The sequence below is a fragment of the Culex pipiens genome, chromosome 2 (assembly GCF_016801865.2).
Source record: "Culex pipiens pallens isolate TS chromosome 2, TS_CPP_V2, whole genome shotgun sequence".
Classification (NCBI taxonomy): Eukaryota; Metazoa; Arthropoda; class Insecta; order Diptera; family Culicidae; genus Culex; species Culex pipiens.
The window spans coordinates 7,552,247-7,575,961 of NC_068938.1; the positions used below are offsets into that span (position 1 = coordinate 7,552,247).

The following is a 23,715-nucleotide window of genomic DNA, read 5'->3' on the forward strand; positions in this document are numbered from 1 at the left end:
AAACAAGACTCGATCTAAGCCTTTGCTGACATGTTGATTCTCATCCAGATTACCACCGGTCCAGTCGGTTTGCGAAGGGAGCAAATAGAATTACAAACAGTGCCACTCTCGTGGCTTAGACGGACTTAAATTGGCGCCACGATATGGACTCTGCCTTCTCAGAAATTAATCATCGCAGATGATGGTAGAAGTTTGCATTTGAGTATAAAGTTGTACTCCAGTTAAAGCTTCATTCCTTAATTTAATTTTCAATTGGATTCATGGTGGCGAAAAAAGTCAATAGAAGCAGCAACGCTCAACATTATCATTAAATTTAATGAGCTTGCTGTCAATACATTTCATTCCTCTCGCAGTTGATTCAAAGAGCCTTCGAGTGGAAAAAGAAAAAATGTGGTTAAGAAAATGCTGTAATTGTAAGAGCAACTACCTTTTTGACAAGTAAGCTTAAGAGGTTGTATGATTTTTTTAATTATAAATTAATTATTTCATTCAAATGTTCTGCAAAAAAAACTAGAGTTAAAAATTCTCAAGTCAATTTTGACAAAGATCGAAAATCAGCAAATGATCACATTTTCAATCTTATATATATTTTCATAATTAGAAATTAAATTTTAAATCAAGTGATTGTTTTGTTGCCCAGAATCAGCAGTTCAAGCCATATAAAAAATATTAACAGCATTTTCCTGGTTTAAATAAAAAAACTCTTTTTGAATTGATAAACTTGACCCAAATTTTTTCTTTCGAATTTTTGGAGTAATCATAAATCAATAATTGTAAGCAGTACATCAATGATTGCATGATAAAATTTTATAAATATTGGAGTGTTTTATTTATTTTACATGTTTCAAAAGTATTTTTTAACATCATTAGCTAAATTTTCTTAAAAATAGCATTTTGACCCTGCATTACTGAAATGGAATGATTTACCTTTTTTAAACTACACATCTGGTAGAGCCGAAGTTTCAACAGCAAAACGAATGGTGAAAAAAAATAATTTGGTAACAAATCACCGAATTTTTTTTATCGATGATCAAATTAAAAATCTTAATTATCATCGTACAACCAATTACATTTTTTTTATTTTTTTTTTAAATTTAATTAAACAGCTAGTTGAGTTCGCAAAAAAATATAATTTCTTTATTTTTTAAAACATGATAAAAAAGGCAACTAAAGAAAAATTTGGATAGATGAGCAATTCTTTACGAAATCGGTCTTTTTTCTTCAATTTTAATTTTTGTATTTTTTAATCCGACTGAAACTTTTTTGGTGTCTTCGGTATGCCCAAAGAAGCCATTTTGCATCATTAGTTTGTCCATATAATTTTCCATACAAATTTGGCAGCGTCCATACAAAAATGATGCATGAAAATTCAAAAATCTGTATCTTTTGAAGAAATTTTTTGATCGATTTGGTGTCTTCGGCAAAGTTTTAGGTATGGATATGGACTACACTGGAAAAAAATGATATACAGTAAAAAAAAATTTGGTGATTTTTTATTTAACTTTTTGTCACTAAAACTTGATTTGCAAAAAAAACACTATTTTTTTTGTTTGATATGTTTTAGAGGACATCAAATGCCAACTTTTCAGAAATTTCCTGGTTGAGCAAAAAATCGTTGACGGAGTTATAAATATTTAAATCAATTCTGATTTTTCAAAAAATCGAAATTTTGGTCGCAAAAATTTTTCAACTTCATTTTTCGATGTAAAATCAAATTTGCAATCAAAAAGTACCTTAGTGAAATTTTGATAAAGTGCACCGTTTTCAAATTAAATCCATATTTAAGTGACTTTTTTGAAAATAGTCGCAGTTTTTCATTTTTTTAAATAAGTGCACATGTTTGCCTACTTTTGAAAAAAATATTATTAAAAAGCTGAGAAAATTCTCTATATTTTGCTTCTTCGAACTTTGTTGACCCTTAGTTACTGATATATTGCAATGCAAAGGTTTAAAAACAGGAAAATTGATGTTTTCTAAGTCGCACCCAAACAGCCCATCTCTTTTCAATGTCGATATCTAATGGTCCGATTTTCAATGTTAAAATATGAAACATTTGTGAAATTTTCCGATCTTTTCGAAAACAATATTTTCATAATTTTTAAACCAAGACTAATATTTTAAAAGGGCGTAATATTGAATGTTATCAGCAACTAAGGGCTGTTTCAACACTTTTTGATTGTGAATTTGATTTTACATCGAAAAATGAAGTTGAAATTTTTTTGCGACCAAAATTTCGATTTTTTTAAAAAAATCAGTATTGATTCAAAAAATCATAACTCGGTCAATGATTTTTTGCACAACCTGGAAATTTCTGAAAAGTTGGCATTTGATGTCCTCTAAAACATATCAAAAAATAAAAAAAAATAAAAATAGTGTTATTTTGCAAATCAAGTTTTAGTGATAAAAAGTAAAAAAAATATAACCAATTTTTTTTACCGTGTATCATTTTTTTCCAGTGTAGTCCGTATCCATACCTACAACTTTGCCGAAGACACCAAATCGATCAAAAAATTCCTTCAAAAGATACAGATTTTTGAATTTTTATGCATCATTTTTGTATGGACAGCTGCCAAATTTGTATGGAAAATTATATGGACAAACTAACGATGCAAAATGGCTTCTTTGGGCATACCGAAGGCACCAAAAAAGTTTCAGTCGGATTAAAAATACAAAAAAGAATCGAATGACCGAAATCCTGGAGAACTGCTCAGATACTTTAATTTGTTTAGAATGAATAAGAATGTTTGTAAATATTGAAAATGTACTCTAAAAAATAAAAAATAGGTACCTGCCTTTGTATGTATGTTCATCTCGGCTACTATTAGTTCTATGTTCGATGTCTTTATAAAATGTTTAAATCTCTTGATAAACTTTTTTATTCAATGTCAAAATCAAGTGTTGCATTTCAAAATTTGATTTTAAGTCACTTTGAAAAGTTGTTTCCATGGAATTGTAGGAGAAAACAACTGAGTAAATCGTTAAAGAAATAAATTTAAATGAAAATAAAATCGCAGATATTCCTACAATTTTCTGGGACAGTACTATTGTATTCATCAGGCAAAATTTCAACCAAATCAGTTGTGTTTCTCAATTTATTTTTGCCACATGCATCTTTGCCAAAAACGAAAAAAATATCATTTCCAACGCAGCGGTATATCTTCCCGAAATCAACTTTTTCAGCTTCAATTTCATCCAATTCCGATTTCCGTCCCACTCAAATTCGATAAAAGTTATCCTCGTCCCACCTGAAACGAAAAACTATTCCTTCCCAGTGCACGCATCCTCAGTAAAAATCCGGAAAACGGAAACCGGTAAACTATATGTGACATGTAGCAGTACTGAACTTTCTTCCCCTGATATTGTTGGCAAATGTGATTTGACTGCCCAGGAGAAGGGTTGCATTTCCCGCCGGATCCAATTCCGAACCACCAAGGTGGAATGCAACCGAATGTGATTTGAGATTTTTATTTTATTTCTAAAATTGTTGATTTTTGTTGAAATACCTTGCGTCTCCATCAAAGTGTTCGAAGGTGAACAGTTTGATGGAGACGCATTGTATTTTACTTAAGATTGATGTTTTCAGTGGAGACGCATGGTACTCCATCGTTTAGAAATTCTCTTCAAGGCTAATTTTCACCTTCTTCTTCAAAATGTGCCCAGTCCCCCTAAGAAAGTATCATCCACTCACCAGACGATGCCCTGGGCACCGGATCCGATCGGCTTCAGGTTCTGGTATCGCTTCAGGATGGTAAACTTGGTGTCGCCCACCTCGACGGTGTAGAACGCGTGTCTCGAGCTGCTCATGTTGACTGGTTTATCTTACTTTGGAACTTACTGTTACTGATTCTTCTTCTTCTTAACGCGTCTACCGTTTTTAGAGCTTTCTGAAACTAGACCTGCTAGTTCTGCTCTGTTTACTGTTTAAGTAAAGTGTTGATTCCTCGAGGTTTTTACCCTGTCGTCGTCCTGGTGAGTCCCGCTGTTACTCTGCTCTGTTCAATTGCTTCTGCTTTTATTGTCTGCAAAAAAAGTAGAGAAGAAAGTAACAGAAAATTAAAACTTTTGCAAACTCGCTTCAATTACTTCATTAAGGTGTTAATTGCATTCAAGAATCAAAAGACTCGACCAGCTTGTTAGCAAGTACTCTAGTAAATGACCTTCTCGAGTGGGGGTGGTGGTGCAAACTTTGCTCGAAACGAAAACTTTGTCGATTGTTTCCACTTTGAGCAAAAACTAATTGGAATTTGTTCAAGTCACCGTGGAACGACCAAGCGACGAACCTGAATTGTTTCAGTGGAGACGCCTGGTCCCTCACCAAGCCAATCCCATTCCAAATTAATTAAGGCAACCGCAGTCGAGTCGAGTGCGTTCGTTTCGTGGTGAAGCGCTTCTGAAATTCCATTTTGTGGCTAACCAAGCAATCAGTTTGTGTGAATGGATTCGTAGATTGAGTTGTACCGGCTGAGCGTTGGCCAGTTTCTCATCATTAGATGGAGGGGAGCTTCGGATCTGGCTACTTGAATGAAAAATAAGGTGAACATCATCGGGCTTGGAACCGGGTTTTCAGTGGTGAAACAGGTTTGATATTGTTGATCAAAAGGAAGGTTCTGGTTTTTGGCGACGTTTTGCGATATTCTTGGCACTGTGGGAAATTTAAGTTTGTTTCGGAGTCTAAAATGTGATAGGCAATCTTTCTGTTTTGATTGTTTGATGACCTAGGCTTGTACAAATCCAGACCCCCAACCACCGCCTCCTCCCCCTTCAAAGTCTGCCTGAGAAATTAGGGGACAAGCAAGTATTGTTTGGAAAAAGTTCAAATGTTCAATTGAAATTCAAGTTTGATCAACTGAAATCTATTTTGAGTGCATTCCCCTGCGGTTACAATCATTTTGAGCATGTTTGGGTTGAATGAAAATCTTATGATTTTTGCTGAATTTTTTAGGTACAATTCCACAAAAAGCTTTCAATTTTTGAAAACCAATGATTGCCTATAAACTATACAAGTGTATAATGCATTTTTCGAGGTTTTTTTTATTGGAATATTAAAATTCTGGCCTGTTATTTTAATAATAATTATTGTTTTATTTGGCAGAATGCCAAAATCAATAATCCCCGATAAAAAAAAAATTGTCAATAGTTTTATAAAAAAATAAAATGTATTTTTGAAGAAAAATCTTTTTTTTTTATTATGATGGGTTCAGAAGGTTTACTCGTTTGATTTATCAGGACCAGGATTTTGCTTCAATGCAAAACTGTAGAATCAAATTTTTGAATACAACAACTAGCAAAAAGTGAAACATATAATAAATTATAACGTTATCAGTATCAATTTTAAAAAATATTTAAAACAATAAAAATATCATTTAGTTAAGTGAATATGAAAAGGCAAAATGAACCATTCTGTACGTTTTTGCAAATCGATATTTCTGTATTTTTTCAATTAAGTGAAACTTTGTTCCCTATCATGCCCTTTTGCAAAAACAGTTTCTGATGAAATTTTGCGGGCTGTCCATATAAAATGGTCATGTCTTTTTTGTTCGAGAATCTGATCAAAGAATATCTTCGGCAAAGTTGTAGGTTATGAGTTATCATATTTTTTGAATTTTTGATTTTTTAAATATGTTTTAGGGGAATAAAAAATGCATCTTTTGATTCAAAATCTGGTACCGGAGATGATTTTTTTAAATTTAAATATTGCTAAGCTAATTGAAAAAAAAATAAATGACGAAATATGTAGTAGTTTATGCAACAAGTTACAAAAAGAGGATTTTTTCAGCACGAGTCATACATTTATCCAACGAGGTTCACCGAGTTGGATAAATACGAAGAGTGCTGAAAAAATCAAGTTTTGCAACGAGTTCCATACAACTTTTTTTTGCGATTCTGAAAAACACCCATTGAGTGAAATTTTAAGTAAAATTTTCATGTATTTTGTCAATAAATCGTTTAAATCAAAAAAATGTTGAAAAGTGTTTCTTTTCGAAACAAGTGCTGAAAAGTTCAATTTTTCAGCATTTATTTTGAAAAGTGTTGCTATTCGATTCTGTTATTTTTGGTACAGAAAAGTAGGCTATTTCGTCGTTCAAGAATGACAGGAAAAGTAAGTAGTTTCACGACGGAGTTGCAAAAAAATGAATTTCCATCCGAAAATTACATATTTTTTGATAAGTTGCCCCAGTAACAGGCATTTTTAGGAGAATATATTAGAAAAATGTTAAATTTTTAACAATTTGAAAGCAACCCTGCAAACAATATTTCTGAAAAGCTGAGAAAGCTTAAAAAATAAAACTGATTTTTTCTGCTCTTTACTATAAAAAATTTAAAAATTAAGTCAAACATTAAATAAATAATATTTTTTATTGTTTCTGAAATTTCAAACTTATTTTTGAATAGAAAAAGCAGAAAACTTCAGCAAACAGCAGTCTGATCAACAAAGTTAAAATAATAATTGTGTCAGAAAATTTTCTCAGCTCTCCAAACATATCTTTTTGCAAAAAGCATTTTAAATTGTAAAAAACACATTTATCCAAGAAAATTTCAAAGAAAGCCTTTATCTCGCAATTGAAGATATTTGTTAAAAAATGTGTAGAGTACAAAATTTGATATTTTTTAAGATTACAAAATATTACATTTTACAATAATAAAGTACACATATTCAATTTTGTTCAATTCCTTCCCACAATCATCCCAAACATTTTCCTCGATTTCAAGTTGAAATCGAAATTGATGTTTAAATTTTGTTTGACAAAATTTTACAATTTTTTCTAAATATATTTTTCCAAAATTTCAGAATTCAGATCAGATTGCACCATCAGGGTGATCCATTTTGCAAAAAACAAAAACTTTGCTCAACTTTGGTGAAGACACCAAATTCATAAGAAAATTGTTCCTTTAGATACAGAATTGCGAATAATCACAAGCGCAAATTTCTATGGACTGTTGTATGGAAAACTAATGATGAAAAATGGCTTTTTTACACATGATGCATGGATAAAATTCCATGTAAATAAAAAAAAAAACACAAAATTGAAAATGTAAAAAAAATCTTGATAATTATTCAATTGTCAAAGAATCAAAGTATTAACCCTCTACTGCCCAAATTTTTTATTCGAAAATATTAATTTTTCCCGTGTTCAGGAGGTCATTTTGAACAAATTTTTTTTTCGAGAAACTTTACTTCTCTTGTTTTATGTTTTTCTTGTTTTATTTTTAGTATTTTAATTTGCATTTATCTTGTTTAGTTTATGTTTGTTTTTGGTAGTATTTGGCCTATTCTACCATCTAATATAATTACATTTTGCCTATCTAATTTTTTCACGTTTTTACAGTCATTTTTTCATTTTTTTGCATGTTTTTCACATTTTCTGCTATAGAATGGCACCATCATCATTTAAATTGCGAAAAAATTTGTAGAGGCATAGTCTGGGACACTACAAAAATTACTGCATACTTCTTTTTACTGAAAGTATAGGAAATATTAGTAAAAAAACACAGCCAAAGTTGACCCCTAAAAAAATGACATTTTTAAAAACACTGGCTAAGTCACATAAAACAAGTTAAACTTCCAACCCTGAAATTTTCTAAAATTTTAAGAGTTCTTCTTTCCAATGCTTTTTAAAGATCAAAAATCGGTTGGAAAATGGATTATTGGCGATTTTTTAGATTGAAGCCCGTCTAGAGGCGGGGTTAGGTTGTAGAGGGTTAAATTTAGGTGTATTTTTTTAAATACAAGTTTGTTACTTTAACTGACAAAAAGAGAATTTATGGATTTTATACTTCTTAATTTGCCTTATCAATAGGTAACATTTATGTTCCATTTTCTTAAGGTTTTAGTTTTGATTAATTTTGTTGAATTTGCTACCAGTTTTTTTTTTCAAAATTTTATGTTTTTATCGGTGATTATCTAGAAATTATATGGTTATTAATGTTTATTGTGTAATTTTTTTTAATGTTTATAAAAATAAGTTGCAATTCGAGAATTTGTTGATAGCATTGATTTGATTTATATTTTAAAACATGTTTTTGTTTTTTTTAATAACATAAAATTATTAAAAGATAAATTAAAATCTAGATTGCAAAATGTTACAATTTTTTAGGATTAAACTTTTACAAAAATAATTTATGATAACTTTAAACTACTAGAAATAACACATTTTTCATATTAGCTATTTCCCTCCCACAATCCACCTGAAATTTTTCCTGCACCCCAACGGTGAAAGTAGACGCCAACGAAACGAGCACGGAAAAAGCATAATGAATTGAAAAAACGAGCCAGAAGTACATTTTCTGTTTCATGTTCATTCCTTATTCATGGGACGGAACCGAGCTTATTTCGTCTAGCTGGATTTTTTCGCTCGTTCGTTCGTTCTGTGAGCTGCAGAACAAACTCTTGCGTTTTGTTTGTTCTTGGAAAAGCAGGAGAAAAAAAATGCTGGAACTTTTTGTCTCTTTCTTGTGAAAAAGCACTTTGCGGTTAGGCGGTAATTGAAAATTAAGTCTTTCCCGGAAATGACAGGAGGTGTTTTTACGGTGTCTGCTGTTTTTTATTGGAGTTTTGTTAAAGTTGGGTAGGTTGAGTAACTTTGAGTAATTTGTCTTGTTTATTGCACGAAACAAACCGGTCTCCTCGTCAACAGTATTTATCGAAGCTGTTAATAAAAACACGAAACTTTGCCTTTCCCCAGCAAATTGAAATGCGCTACTTCAACGTTTCACAAATCACCAAGTTGCCCCACAAAAAAGAGTTAAAATTTACTCAAACTAATCGAAATTGGTTCTGCTTTTGATTTATCCCAACGTTCGCGTTGACTAATGGACTTGATAATTGCTCGATTTTCCACTTAAGTAGAAACATTAAACTTTTCCAATCGGCTCTCGACGCTGAGGTAATAAATAAACTTGTACGATCGAGGGCGGAAAGTTTCGTGGGTCGGCCACTAATTATTTATACTGACTGATGGAGGTTTACTTTGGAACAAGTTTAAATCTGGCTTAAATAACTGAAATCGCCTGGGATAACCGGAGCGAAAGTAATTTGATCAAAAAGGATTTCCTTCTCCAGGAAAGGAAAATTCTCTTCTCAAAGAAAATCCCACGCACACAATCAAAGACGAATGCAATTTTCCATTCAAAGCGTGAAGAATGAAGTGATGAGAGACAGCTCTTTCAAGCTAGAAACAGAATGTGGGGGTTGAACTAGAAAAAAAAACGAGAACAGTAGAACATGCAGAATCCACCCTAATTGAAAAGCATTCACTCCTAAAATAGACAGAGAAACACAGCGAAAAAAAAGTCGATCGATCCTGCCACTGAAGCTGCAATGTATCTGCATCGAACTGCAGGAGCAAAAGGAAAAAAAAAGTAGCAACTTTTCCGTCAATCATCATTTTTACTGTATAGCACTGCTGTTACTGCCTCGGATAGCAAGCTGAAGCGCTGCAGAGAGCAAATCAGGTGCAGAATTGTGTGTCAGATGAAAAAGTTTCATCGGACCGGTGGAAAAAAAAGGGAACATTTCTGATGAAATGATTTGATAAAACTGTTGGGAAATGGTTTTTTATTGTGGTGTAATCTTTTTTACCACCATATTCCTCATACATAAAAGAACTACAAATACAGTTATTATTTAATTTTATTACTATTGATAACATTTTTTTTAGTACATGCATTTCGAACTATTCGATCTTTTCTTTTTTATCAAATTAATAAGAATTCTGTATTCAAACTATTACAAACATTGGCAAAGGCTTCCGTCCTTTATGAAAACAAAATCGACTTGCACAGAGTGAAATTATAATGAAAATTTGATTTTTATTTTGAAAAAATCGCTTTGATAAAAATTTACTTTTACTTTAATGGTTTTAGATTTTAAGAAAAAGCAGTTAAGCATCATAGTTTAAACGCCTAGGAAAGATTTGCTTTGGAAATAAAGTCAGTGTTTCCATTTTGTTACTCTTCCAGAGTATTCCCTCATTCCCATTAGGAGTAATTCCTCATATGTTAATGGTTATTTTTGATTTAATTGGGTTGATTTTTGATTTTCATTATTTGTTCATCCTTAAAAATCTTCAAACAATTTTTGCAGCTGTTTAAAACAATAAATAATGTATCATGAGAATGCGCTTTCTTATCAATTTGGTTTTCACAAAAAAATACATTAATTGATTTTTTCTGACATATATCGAATGTTTTAATTACGCAAAAGTATTTGTTTTGGTTAATTTAAACATTTCGAAAATTGTCGACCGCAAAATTAAAAAAAAGGTCGGCAGAATTTTAAAGAATTCATGGTTTGAAATTTTCGATTTGAAAATGATTCTTGTCTTTGTAGGAAATGACAACTCAAAAAGATTACGAAATCCACATTTTCAATATATTCTGATTTGTTATTCTACTAAAAATTTTTACAAAATATAGTATTTTTTCGAAAATACTCAAAATATGAGTATCAAACGATTGAAAATGTTGGATGTATTTTAATTACTTTAGAGTTATTTTTTATTGAAATTCTAACATTTTCACAAAATACCGTATTTTCTCAAAAATACTCAAATTTTTAAAATTTGCAATATGGATAGCAAACGATTTGAAATTTTGCATGCATTTTCATTGTTTTAGAGTTTTTTGAATGAATTAGTTTTTTGGGTACCAATCATAGTGAAATTATACCTGATTTTTATTTAAAAAAAACCCTTTAACAGTTAAAATACATGCAAAATTTCGAATTGTTTGATAACCATATTGCGAATCATATAAATTTGAGTATTTTCGAGAAAATACAGTGTTTCGTGAAAACTTTAATATTTCAATCGAAAAACACTAAAATAGTGAAAATACATGTAAAATGTCGAATTGTTTGTTATCCATTTTGCGAATAATAAAAAAAATAGTTTTTCGAGAAAATACAGTATTTTGTGAAAATTTTAGTATTTCATTCAAAAAACTCTAGAAGAGTTAAAATACATGCAAAATTTCGAATCTTTTGATACCCATATTGCGAATAATAAAAAAAAAGTATTTTCGAGAAATTACGGTTTTTTGTGAAAATTTTAGAATTTCCTTCAAAAACCTCTAAAACAGTTAAATCACATGCAAAATTTTTAATCGTTTGATACCCATATTGCGAATTATAAAAAAAATATTATTTTCGAGAAAATACGGTTTTTTATGAAAATTTTAGCATTTCATCAAAAAACTCTAAAACAGTTTAATTACATGCAAAATTTGATTTGTTTGATACCCATATTGTCAATTATAAAAATTTGAGTATTTTTGAGAAAATACGGTATTTTGTGAAAATTTAGATATATTTTTCAAAAACCTCTAAAACAGTGAAAATACATGCACAATTTTGAATCCTTTGATACCCATATCGACGTCGTCGTGCTATCATGTCGCACCCGCCATTTTGACGTTCCGAGAAAAACGCATTTTAATGTTTGACCTTGAATATACAAAAACGAGAGCACGCAATGTAAACAATAACAAACACGTTTTGTTTGGCTGACCATTCTGTGCATTGTCCCAAAGTTTGGTTGAAGTTGGTTGCTGGAGCTCCGAGTTATAATTACAAATGTTTACGGTAGTCTAGCTTGTACGTGCGACAAACGCATCCTGACTTTCCTGGCCTGAAATCCCTTTGGCCTTTTGTCGCACTTACATCAATTTTCATAGAGTGACAAGATAGCACGACAAGATTGAAACTACTTTCATATGTAAAGTGACAAACATGCACGGAGTTTTTTCGGTTTTTGTTGAATATCTCAGGATTGAAATCGAATTTTGGGGATCTGTGAAGGTCAAAAGGTGAGGCATTGTGAGCTGCACAAAATGGCGTTCTTAACTCAATTTGGCCCAAAATGCACGTACGACAAGTTAGCACGATGGCGACGATATGGTATATTACAAAAATTTGAGTTTTTTGGAGAAAATACGGTATTTTGTGAAAATTTAAGTTTTTCATTCAAAAAACTCTAAAAGAGTTAAAAACATGCAAAATTTCGAATCTTTTGATACCCATATTGCGAATTATTAAAATTTGAGTATTTCGAGAAAATACGTTTTTTTTGTGGAAATTTTAGTATTTCGTTCAAAAAACTCTCAAACAATGAAAAAGCATGCAAAATTTTGATTCGTTTGATACCCATATTGTTTATTATAAAATTTAAAGTACTTTTAAACAAAAATACGGTATTTTATGTTTTTTAAAGTATTCATATTTTGAAACTTACCATACTATCAAAAAAAAAAAAAATACTTAGAGGAAGCTTAAACATTCGACATAATTTGGTTGGTTTTAGACAATTTTAGGAATATTTTTATCAAATATAAGTTATCGTTCGTGATCGTCGATAAAATTATTGCCGATAGTATTATCGGAAAAACTAACTTAATCCACCTATGTGGTTGGTGCCTTCCTCACTTTTTTCCAAAAATGGGTTTGGACACAAATTTCGTCTAATTTCGTTAAGTTTCGGAATACAAAAAAACACACATATTACTCAAGGGCTCATAAGTGGCATCTTAGGTGGTCATAGCTTGAGGCAGGGTTACCTGTTCTTCAATATTTTAGACTCGTTGGTGAGGTCTTTCGATTACCTAACCAACGATGGGTCGGATGATGGATCCGGACATTGTTTACATACATTTAAGTGAGATCCGGCTACAAAAAAGTACATAAATATCTGTTTAAAAGCAACGATATTAAAGTATTACAACAACTGCTAATAATGTTTCAGAGATGGCGAAAAAGATTCCACTTGGTGTACATAAATATCACTAAAGTGGTCAGAACTCGAGACAGGGTTGCCAGATCTTCAATATTTTAGACTCGTTGGAAAGGTCTTTCGATTACCTAATCAACGATGAGTTGGATGATGGATCCGGACATTGTTTACATACATTTAAGTGAGATCCGGCTACAAAAAAGTACATAAATATCACTAAAGTGGTCAGAACTCGAGACAGGGTTGCCAGATCTTCAATATTTTAGACTCGTTGGAAAGGTCTTTCGATTACCTAATCAACGATGAGTTGAATGATGGATCCGGACATTGTTTACATACATTTAAGTGGGATCCGGCTACAAAAAAGTACATAAATATCACTAAAGTGGTCAGAACTCGAGACAGGGTTGCCAGATCTTCAATGTTTTAGACTCGTTGGAAAGGTCTTTCGATTACCTAACCAACGCTGGGTCGGATGATGGATCCGGACATTGTTTACATACATTTAAGTGAGATCCGGCTACAAAAAAGTACATAAATATCACACAAGTGGTCAGAACTCGAGACAGGGTTGCCAGATCTTCAATGTTTTAGACTCGTTGGAAAGGTCTTTCGATTACCTAATCAACGATGGGTCGGATGATAGATCCGGACATTGTTTACATACATTTAAGTGAGATCCGGCTACAAAAAAGTACATAAATATCACTAAAGTGGTCAGAACTCGAGACAGGGTTGCCAGATCTTCAATGTTTTGGACTCGTTGGAAAGGTCTTTTAATTACCTATTCAACGATGTATATAATGATGATGTTTGGTTCAGTTTACTGCCATTTATTCAACTTCCAAAAATATGCGAAAACACATTTTTATACATAACTTTTGAACTACTTATCGAAACTTCAAACAATTCAATAGCACCGTATGGGACCCTAAACCAAGTCGAATGAAACTGGTTTGGTCAAAATCGGTTCAGCCAGTGCTGAGAAAACTGCGTGACATTATTGGTCACATACACACACACATACACACACACATACACACACACATACACACAGACATTTGTTCAGTTTTCGATTCTGAGTCGATATGTATACATCATGGTGGGTTTTCGAGCTTTAAATAAAAAGTTCAATTTTAGAGCAGGATTATAGCCTTACCTCAGTGAGGAAGGCAAAACGATAATGATAATAAAATGTGTGAATTTTCTCAGCTCATCATCAGGGTTACTACTTTAAAAACTAAAGAACTTTTTGTTTCGAAAATTTTAACCTTAAAAATGGCCTGTCTTTAAAACGGTATTTTTACAAAAGTTTTTTTTTATTCTTTCAAATAGAGTTTTTCAGTTCTAAACTCAAAATTCCAAAATTTAAAAAGAGTCAAATTTTATATATACACAAATGATTTTCTAATATGGGTCATTCCACCTGAAGCGGAACACCATTTGAAAATTACCATCTCCGATTCTGCTCAAATTTGGCAGAGCTGTTGAGACTATCAAAACATGCAAAAATCCCGAATTTCATCAAAATCGGACCACCCCCTCCATTTTTGTACCCTCCCAAAAAATCGACTTTTTGGCGATTTTTGAGCGAAACCCCTATCTTCAAAAGACGATAACTCAGGAACCACAAATCTTAGAGGGTCGGTCTTAGACTCAATTTTGAAGGAAATTGGACGTAGAATCCATTTCCGTGATCAAAATTTAGATTAAAATATGTTTTCTACCTGTATTGCGCAATTGAAAACTTTAAATGGCCGTATCTCAAAACAGCCCTATTTATTTTTTAAATTTGACCTCACCATCGTATTCCCCGTCCGATTTTACATAAGAATCACTTATCGACAGAAAGGAATATTTTTCGTTCCAGAGATATCGAATTTTAAAGTTTTAAGTATTTGAAATTACCTATAATTATAATATCTACACTCGCCGCATCTGCTAGAAGCACTCAGTCGTGCTGATCAATAATAACTACCTGGTGTTCTGTAAGATGAATTATTTTTTTCAATTTTATACGATTTTGAGATAATCAATACCTTGAACAATCTATTTTTTGTTTAAGGAATATTTATTGGGTAATTTTTAATGCACTATTTTTCCTGATCTCAGTGTCATTGAACCATATTAAGTAAAATTTGAACTTTTAATATTTATTTGCAAATGCTACAGAGTTTTTACAATACAATTTTCGAAAATTTATCATTATTCTATTATTTTCATATTTTTTCTAATTCCTCATTTCTTCCCACTTTCTCAAATTATTTCTTTTATTTCTTCTTTTATTTGAAACGAGAACAAATGTAGAGCTGGCTGTAGTAGATGAAATAATTCTCATGGGTTCTAGAGCTTTTGCCATGTGCGGTAGCGAAATAGTGCCATTCAGCAAAAACCCCAAATTCTGCCTTAGGGTTTGAAAGATTGATCATATTAAACCGATTTTTATAATGTGTTTCATCAGAATAATTGATTATTTTTTTCAATTCTGGTACATTTAATTTCAAAAGCAATACCATATACTTCTGATACATGTGGATAGCAGCTGTATCGTCTTCCAAGATTTCGAAATGATTGGCAAACAAAAAAAAAAAGATTATTGTTCGGACGGTGTCAAAATGAACACAACTGAATAATAACACAAAGTTCTAGATAATAAATCAGATTAATCGTTGTGATTTTCTTACCTTTTTCCAGTTTTATACTTTCCAGAAATCCTCCTCCTTAATCATGCTTCACGAGAGTTTTGTTCATATTAATTCATAATTTTTAACACGATAATGTATCGTACACTTTTTCTTAAGTTACAAGATCAATTACAATTCCCTGCTAGCTCTGCGGGAATTCCATTCTGCCCTGTATTGCGCGTCGTTCTTGCTTTGTACTGTGGGCTAGCACACAAATTCACCGTATACAGCAGTTTCCTACAGTGGTGTACATTACATTTTTGCTTATTTGCTAATGATTATTTGGGATGAAATCTTAATTCAATAAATAACCAGGTAGCAGTTATTGAACAGCGCTTCTGAGTGCTTCTAGCATATGTGGCGAATTAAGCTAATGTAGGTAATCTCAAAAACTAAAAACTTTAAAATTCGATATCTCTGGAACGAAACATATTCCGTTCTGTCGATAAGTGATTCTTATGTAAAATTGGACGGGGAATACGATGTTGAGGTCAAATTTAAAAAATAAATAGGGCTGTTTTGAGATACGGCCATTCAAAGTTTTGAATTGCGCAATACAGGTAGAAAAAATATTTTAATCTAAATTTTGATCACGGAAATGGATTCTACGTCCAATTTCCTTCAAAATTGAGTCTAAGACCGACCACAAATCTTAATTTGTGGTTCCTGAGTTATCGTCGTTTGAAGATAGGGGTTTCGCTCAAAAATCGCCAAAAAGTCGATTTTTTGGGAGGGTACAAAAATGGAGGGGGTGGTCCGATTTTGATGAAATTCGAGATTTTTGCATGTTTTGATAGTCTCAACAGCTCTGCCAAATTTGAGCAGAATCGGAGATGGTAATTTTCAAATTTGCATTTTTTCTTGCACACTTCAGGTGGAATGACCCATATGTATTTATTGTCTACTAAGGCTGGTACAAATTTTATTTAGAGTTTATGGCTCCCTCCCCTTCAAAGTTGGCCTGAAAAATCAGTGGCAAAAAAAAATGTTTTCTAAAAAAATCAAAATTTCAATAGGAATTTAAGTACAATCAGCTGAAATCAATTTAAAATGCGTTTCCCTGCGTTCAGAATCACTTTTAGCATGTTTGAATTGATTTAAAAATCCTTTGCATTTTGGAATTTTTTCGATGTTTATGTTTTTTTTTCGCCTAAATTTTAGTTATCGTCAAATTATTCATTTTTTTAAAATTAATTATTGCAAAACAACTGAACTAGTGTAAAATGCATTTTAAAAAACTTTTTTCCATGCAAATGCTGAAACTATGGCTTGTTATTTCAATATTTCCCGGGAAATTTGAAATTTATCGAAGATTGATGTGATCCTGGTTCTGATTATTATTTTGCAAAAAAATTGTTTAGAATTTTAATAGGAATGGATAATAATGCAGAAGATATGTCCAGACCAAATCTTACCTGTTTGAGCTCATGAATAAATAGATAAGCATTGAATTTGCATAAAAATCATCTTTTGCACTTGAAATACCATTTTTGTGCAATCACAACTCACAATTTTCAAATATTTGGAGCGAGTTTTTGCGGTTTGGTTTTTCATTGATTTTTTATGATGCAGCCTAATAAATGACTTCGGTTAAAAAAAATCATAGCAAATAAATAGTTTAGTAATTTCATATTTAAACCTCTTACGCCCTTGGTAACTATAATTTCTCGTACACTTTAAATCGAATTAAAACTAAAAAAACTCAATTCTTCTAGCACAACCCTCTTTGAGACATTTAATGATACCAATTCAATGTTCATCCAGTTTGGTAATAGTTTTAACAAAAACATAGTACTAAATTTTGATCTTTCAAGAAGAGGTACTTTTTTTTACTTGGTATAACAACAATTTTCCTTCGAAAAACCTACCAAAATCATAATATTTTTAAAAATTCCATAATATCGTCATTTTTGTTGCCCAACAAATAATCTAGATCTATTTACAGTTGTGATTGCTTAAAAGATTAATGTCATCTGAAACAAACCTTGACATGATTTATTTAGACGAACTTCTAAGTTCAGTAAGAAAAGTGAATTGTTCAATTCAATTTACTGTTATTAACTTATTGAACTTATCAGTGAGTTGAGTTCTTTCACTTTTTCTTTTTATTTCAAAAAGTTTGGCAAAAAGTGGTGAAAATGTATACTTCCGCTTAAATTTCGGGAATTCCCGGGAAATTTACAAATTTCCCGGGAAACGGGAAATATTTTTTCTCGGGAAATCCCGGGAATTCCCGGGATTTTTTTTCCCGGGACGGGAAATTGGACGCTCTAGACAAAAACTTTGAAAAATATTTGTGTCGGCCTAAAACATATTAAAATAATATGTTAATAAACATTTCTCCTGGTGGGAAGAGAGCCATAATCGAAACCTGGAAGTAAACATTAGCCTCCTCAGCTGCTGTGTAGTATGCGAAATGGAAGAGGCAGGTTTATTATTGTTCAAATCAATCATTTTTAATGGCTGCTGGGATACAAACTAATGTCGACTCGTTACAGCGACAACATTGCTGTTTGGTCCTCGCGAAGAAAACAGGACAGCGCAATATTCGTGTGATTTGGGAAACGAGAGGGGGACTGGAATAAATTTGTTGGAATGAATTTATTGCTTAATCGATATCGAGCTTTGGTGAGAATTTGTTTCAAAATTGATTGTTTATCATTTCTGAAGAAAATTTTAGTTGAAGTTCAGAAAAAGCTTTTGAATCTAAATTGGAATTTTGAGCGGTCGAAACCCTCCAAATTCCACTCGATTTTCGATAGCAGTTGCGTCATTAACTGGTTCAACCCGTCATTGGCACGACCCGACCTCCAGCTGTGAATTTGTTTGAACACACTCTGGCACATAGGCACGTACACCCGGCTGGTTCTAGCGTGGTAGCGCACTTGAACTACCACCGCCCAACAAGCAGCCAGCCAGCAGCCCTGAGTTCAGTATCCTTGCAGCAGGCAGCTATCCGTGTGCTGCTCCGTAATTGGATTGGGTACTTGCTGGCTTCAATCCTTTTTCGAACTGATTTTTTTTGTAGAAGAAAAGTTTTGTTTTTCCGACCAAATATTTTAAACAATATTTACGATTATGTTGAACTAACATAGTTTTTTTAAACTTAAATAAATGTATACCAACTTCAACATAAATCACATCTGAAAAATTGTAATTTTGATTGAATTTAACTTAATGTAAGCTTCTAGAACTTCTAGGAGAATAACTCCATTTTCCAGCACCACCATGCTTAAGAGGGCATAAAAATCTCTGCTCCAATGCTGATCTCAACTCAACTCTCCTTCTTTCTCTCGGTTGGGTGCCATCACAAGTGCCAAACCCTCGTTCGCAGCAATCGAATTCCATAACTTTTCCCCACATTTTTTCCCTTCTGTTTTAAGGCTGCCCCGTAAAATCTGTTTGCCCAAAATCCGCGTGCATTTTCCGAGAAAGGACACACGATGCTATAAATAAAGTTATCAAAGTGCTACCATCTGCATCAAACGAGGAGGGAAAGAGACCGAGGGTAACACTTTAAAACAAATAACCAACCATCACCATTTGGAAGGGCATTGCAGAAAAAGCTTCCAAATTGTGTCTACTTCTTTTTCTTCTTTACAGATGGCCGCCGTTTGGAGGATAAAAATGGCGCATCGTCGAAAGTGGGCTTATTGGCGTCGTTGATGCTGCTGCCAGCGTCGTCGGATGGTCGTGACCTAATGATTCTGTTTTCGTTGGCACGTGATCAAGAAGGGAGGCCATCTTCGGTTTTTTTTTGGTTGCTTTTGGGAAGGGCAGTTGCAGTGTGACATTCGGAAATGGAGTTATCTATAGATGCTAAACAACAAATATATACAATTTATATCTGCAAATGTTTACAATAACGAACAAAATTCATACAAAATAGATCATAATTGTGTAGTAGCAATTTATGATTGATTTACAAAATCTGATCCAAAAGCATGCAAAATTATCATATTTTAAATGACCTATTGCATAAAATGATTGCCCATGGTAAAAAAATGCAGTTCCGGTTTGACCTATAAATGTTTTGTTTATTATTCCATTCAGAAATATTTATGTTTTTAACGAAATTAAATATTGGTTTTGGTAACCTACAAAAATAATAGCTTTGAGAATACATCGTTTACAGAACTCCAAGGTTTTGTCAACTCTGATTGACATATTCCGATTTCAACAGAGAACAAAACAAATGTTTAAAAAATTTAGCTGACACAGTTTTACTAATGATTAAACTCAGCAACCTATGCCACAATCGGTTTTGCAAAACAAAACTTCGTGGATTAATCTGAAAATTTGGTATACGATTCTTTGGCAAACATTTGGACCAAATCCCTGCAGGTTATGTTATGGACATAGGCGTTCAATTTTAGTTTTAATCAAACATGATGAGTGAAAATATGATTTTGATAAGAATTTAAGTGAAACTTGTGCGGATTTGGCAGTTCAATAGAGTTAAATGACCAAAACGTTACGATGTCATTTCAATTCACATGCAAAACTTGCCATTTTGTTGAAAAAAAAAACAAGTCAGCTTAAATTTCACTTAAATTTTTAATTTCAAGTTAAATCGAAACCATTTTTATTCATCCGTTAAAAAAAGCATTTTCTTTTTTTACTTGTTTATTTCAGTCAACGATTCATATGAGTTTTCAATCTTATCTTTTGTAATAAGAATCTTTTGTATTTTTTTTAAATTGAGATAATGTAGTAGTTCAGATTCATTTAAAATAAAATCAAGAAAGTTGAAAATAAATATTATCGAGTATTTTAATATTTCTGTTTCATAATTTGTTAAAAACGTTTTTGAAGTTTTTTTTTATAGTGAGAGGTTTTATATCAGTATAACTTTATATTTAATTCATATTAAATTTTCAAATTGTTTTTTCATATTTGTTTTTCTTGATATTTTGGAAACTAATGATGGCAAAACAACCGGACAGGTGTATAATGCATTTTAAAACTCTGGTTTCATTAAATGTTAAAACCATGGCTCGTCATTTAAATTTTTCTACTTTTTTATTTCCCCCCAGGCCCCAACGACTTTGGTCAGTGTCGAGGGACATAAACTTAAAAAAATATTTGCAATGGCCTAAGTTAATTATAATAACCATATATTTAATTAGGCCATTGCAAATATTTGTTAAGGGTTTTGTTTAAAGGCCTTGGACGGTGTCAGAAGGGGGGAGGAGGTAGTTCAAAAAATAAAAAATATATAAAAATAAGAATTACAAACCATATTTTCAACATTTGGCTGAAAAAAGTGTTCTAAAATGCATTTTACACTAGTTATGTTCTTGACAATCATTACAAAAACTTTTAAAAATATTTGTACCAACCTTATTTGATTAAAAAAAAAACATTAAAATTTCAAGCTTTTTGCATTTAGAATATTATTTTCAATGACAAATTTAGTCGTGTCAAATCGAAAATTCATCAAAAAACCAAACACAAACATTTTAAACATAAACTTAAAACTTAATATTGGACTATAAAAAAAATGCCTCAAAAATTTAAAAAATATTTTAAAGAGAGGGAAATGTATTTTTGAAAACTTTTAAAATTTGTTCAAAAACGTTTGATTGTAATTTTATTCAAAAGTTCTTTGAAAAATATGTTTTTCGTAAATGTTTGGACACAAACCCTTGAAAAACAACCCACGAGATGTCGAAAAATGATTAAAGTTACTATTAGAAATTTGCTAAAATAAATGAATTTTTGAAAATAAGTTTTTATGCTTAAACTCCAACGTCTTCCAACGAACTGTGGTCCCAAAATTAAAATAAATATTTTTAATGTTGAAAAGTATTACTTTTCGAAACAAATGCTGAAAAGTTTAACTTTTCAGCACCCATTTTAGTGCTGAAAAGTAAAACTTTTCAGCATTTATTTTGAAGTGTTGCTATTCGATTCTGTTCTTTTCGGTACAGAAAAGTAGGCCATTTTGTCGTTCAAAAATGACAAGAAAACTAAATAGTTTCACGACTGAAACTACTTACTTTTCCTGTCATTCTTAAACGACGAAATAGCCTACTTTTCTGTATCAAAAATAACAGAATCGAATAGCAACACTTTTCAAAATAAATGCTGAAAGCACTGAAATGGGTGCTGAAAAGTTGAACTTTTCAACACTTGTTTCGAACAGTAATTCTTTTCAACATTTTTTTGATTTAAACGATTTATTGACAAAATACATGAAAATTCGACTTAAAATTTCACTCAATGGGTGTTTTTTTCGAAATTGCAAAAAATGTTGTATGGAACTCGTAGCAAAACTTGATTTTTTCAGCACTCGTCGTATTTATCCAACTCGGTGAACCTCGTTGGATAAATGTACGACTCGTGCTGAAAAAATCCTCTTTTGCAACTTGTTGCATAAATTTCTATTATGCAACAAGTTGCAAAAAAAAAAGTTTTTTTAGCAAAAGTCGTACATTTATCCGACGAGGTTTACCGAGTTGGATAAGTTAGAAAAGTGCTGAAATAATCAAGTTTTGCAAAGAGTTGTTTTCAACATTTTGTTACTTTTCGATAACAGTGCAGAAAAGTTCAAATTTTCAGCACACTTTTCTGTGCTGAAAAGTATAAATTTACAGGACTGGTATTAAAAGGTTTTAATTTTCCATTCTATTAATTTTAGTAGTGAAAAGTAGGCCGTTTCGAAGTTCGTGAATGACAGGAAAATTATGAAGTTTCACGACGGAATTACAAAAAAGTGTTTTTGCAATTCCGTCGTGAAACTATTTACTTTTCTTTTCCTGTCATTCTTGAACGACAAAATAGCCTACTTTTCTGTACCAAAAATAACAGAATCGAATAGCAACACTTTTCAAAATAAATGCTGAAAAGTTCTACTTTTCAGCACTCAAATGGGTGCTGAAAAGTTGAACTTTTCAGCACTTGTTTCAAAAAGTAACACTTTTCAACAGTTTTTGTTTTAAACGATTTATTGACAAAATACATTAAAATTTGACATAAAATTTCACTCAGTGTGTGTTTTTTTTGGAATTGCAAAAAATGTTGTATGGAACTCGTTGCAAAACTTGATTTTTTTTCAGCACTCTTCGTATTTATCCAACTCGGTGAACCTCGTTGGATAAATGTACGACTCGGCTGAAAAAATCCTCTTTTTGCAACTTGTTGCATAAACTACTATTATTTGATTAAAATACATACATGTGCATTATACAATGTATTCTGAATAGTTAGCAATCGATTCAAACAGTTTTTGAACGATTTTTTTTGTTGAAGACAATTAATAATTTTTTTGGCTCTGCATTTTTAGGGATATCTTGAAAAAAAAAAAAAGAACTGGAAGAAGGGGGTGCGTAGAACATTGAAATAAGGAATTGCATTAATTTTGATCAACGGAAAAAAAATATCTTCGAAAATGCTTTAAAGTCAATCAGAAGTTTTAAATCCATGTTGGTGGTGATAAAATAATAAGAAAATATATCTAGTAATTTAAATTTGACGAAAAATGGAGGCGCAGAAAACAATAAAAACTGTATTTGACGGTAATTTCAACAAATAATTTAATAAACTCTACTAAGCGGCATTTTGTTCAATTATAAACAGCTCATATTTTCAAAGAATTAGGCCTCCAAAGCTGACCCTTATCAAAAATAATAATTTTTGTTTGTGTCTCAAAGTAAAAGCAAATTTTGCTGCCAGTATTCCAAGAAAAAATAAATGATTTTTTGGAGGCGCATTTTTTTTCACAGATATTTTTTGGCTCAAACTTAAGTTTTTAATTTTTTGTCCGAAAATGAGATGAAATTTCGTTTAATTTATTTTGGAACAGCTTTAGAAAGCCTTATTCTTATAGAGCATGACAAAAACTATGCAGTTATTATTATAAACTTGAACAACGTTTTTAATTTGATTGTATACTCTACTTAATTTGAGAGTAAAACATAAATTCGTCTACCAGTCTTTGATTTAAATTTCCCCTAAAAAAATAACACGTAAAAATAATTTACCCATTGAAATTTCTCTATTTTATTGCAATGAATTACACAAATAAAGATTGAATTTTTGGCCACAGTTGGCACTTGTGTCAGCAAAATGGGCATCATTACGAAGTCGGCCCTCATAAGCGGTTAAACTCACTGCGTTTAAGTGACAGTGACGAACGGAGAGTGTCCTGTCGTCACTTGAGTTTTTACTTATATTTTTAGCAACAAAAAAATAAATCCACTCAAATCCCGCCGGGACTTTCTTTTGCTTAGCCGACTAAGGATCCGGACAACAAACAATCGCAGTTCCACCAGCAGCAGCGCCAGGAATTATGATCCCTCTCT

The 23,715-nt window shown here is 31.8% G+C and overlaps 1 protein-coding gene across 1 annotated transcript in view; it reads right to left on the reverse strand.

Annotated features, from left to right (window-relative positions):
• LOC120425170 (probable serine/threonine-protein kinase dyrk1) overlaps positions 1 to 23,715 on the reverse strand; it is a 171,748-nt gene that overhangs the window by 50,695 nt on the left and 97,338 nt on the right. Inside the window, 1 exon segment of the mRNA XM_052708641.1 lies at positions 3,689 to 4,019. Coding sequence (XP_052564601.1) covers positions 3,689 to 3,804 — 116 coding nt within the window. The 5' untranslated portion in view covers positions 3,805 to 4,019.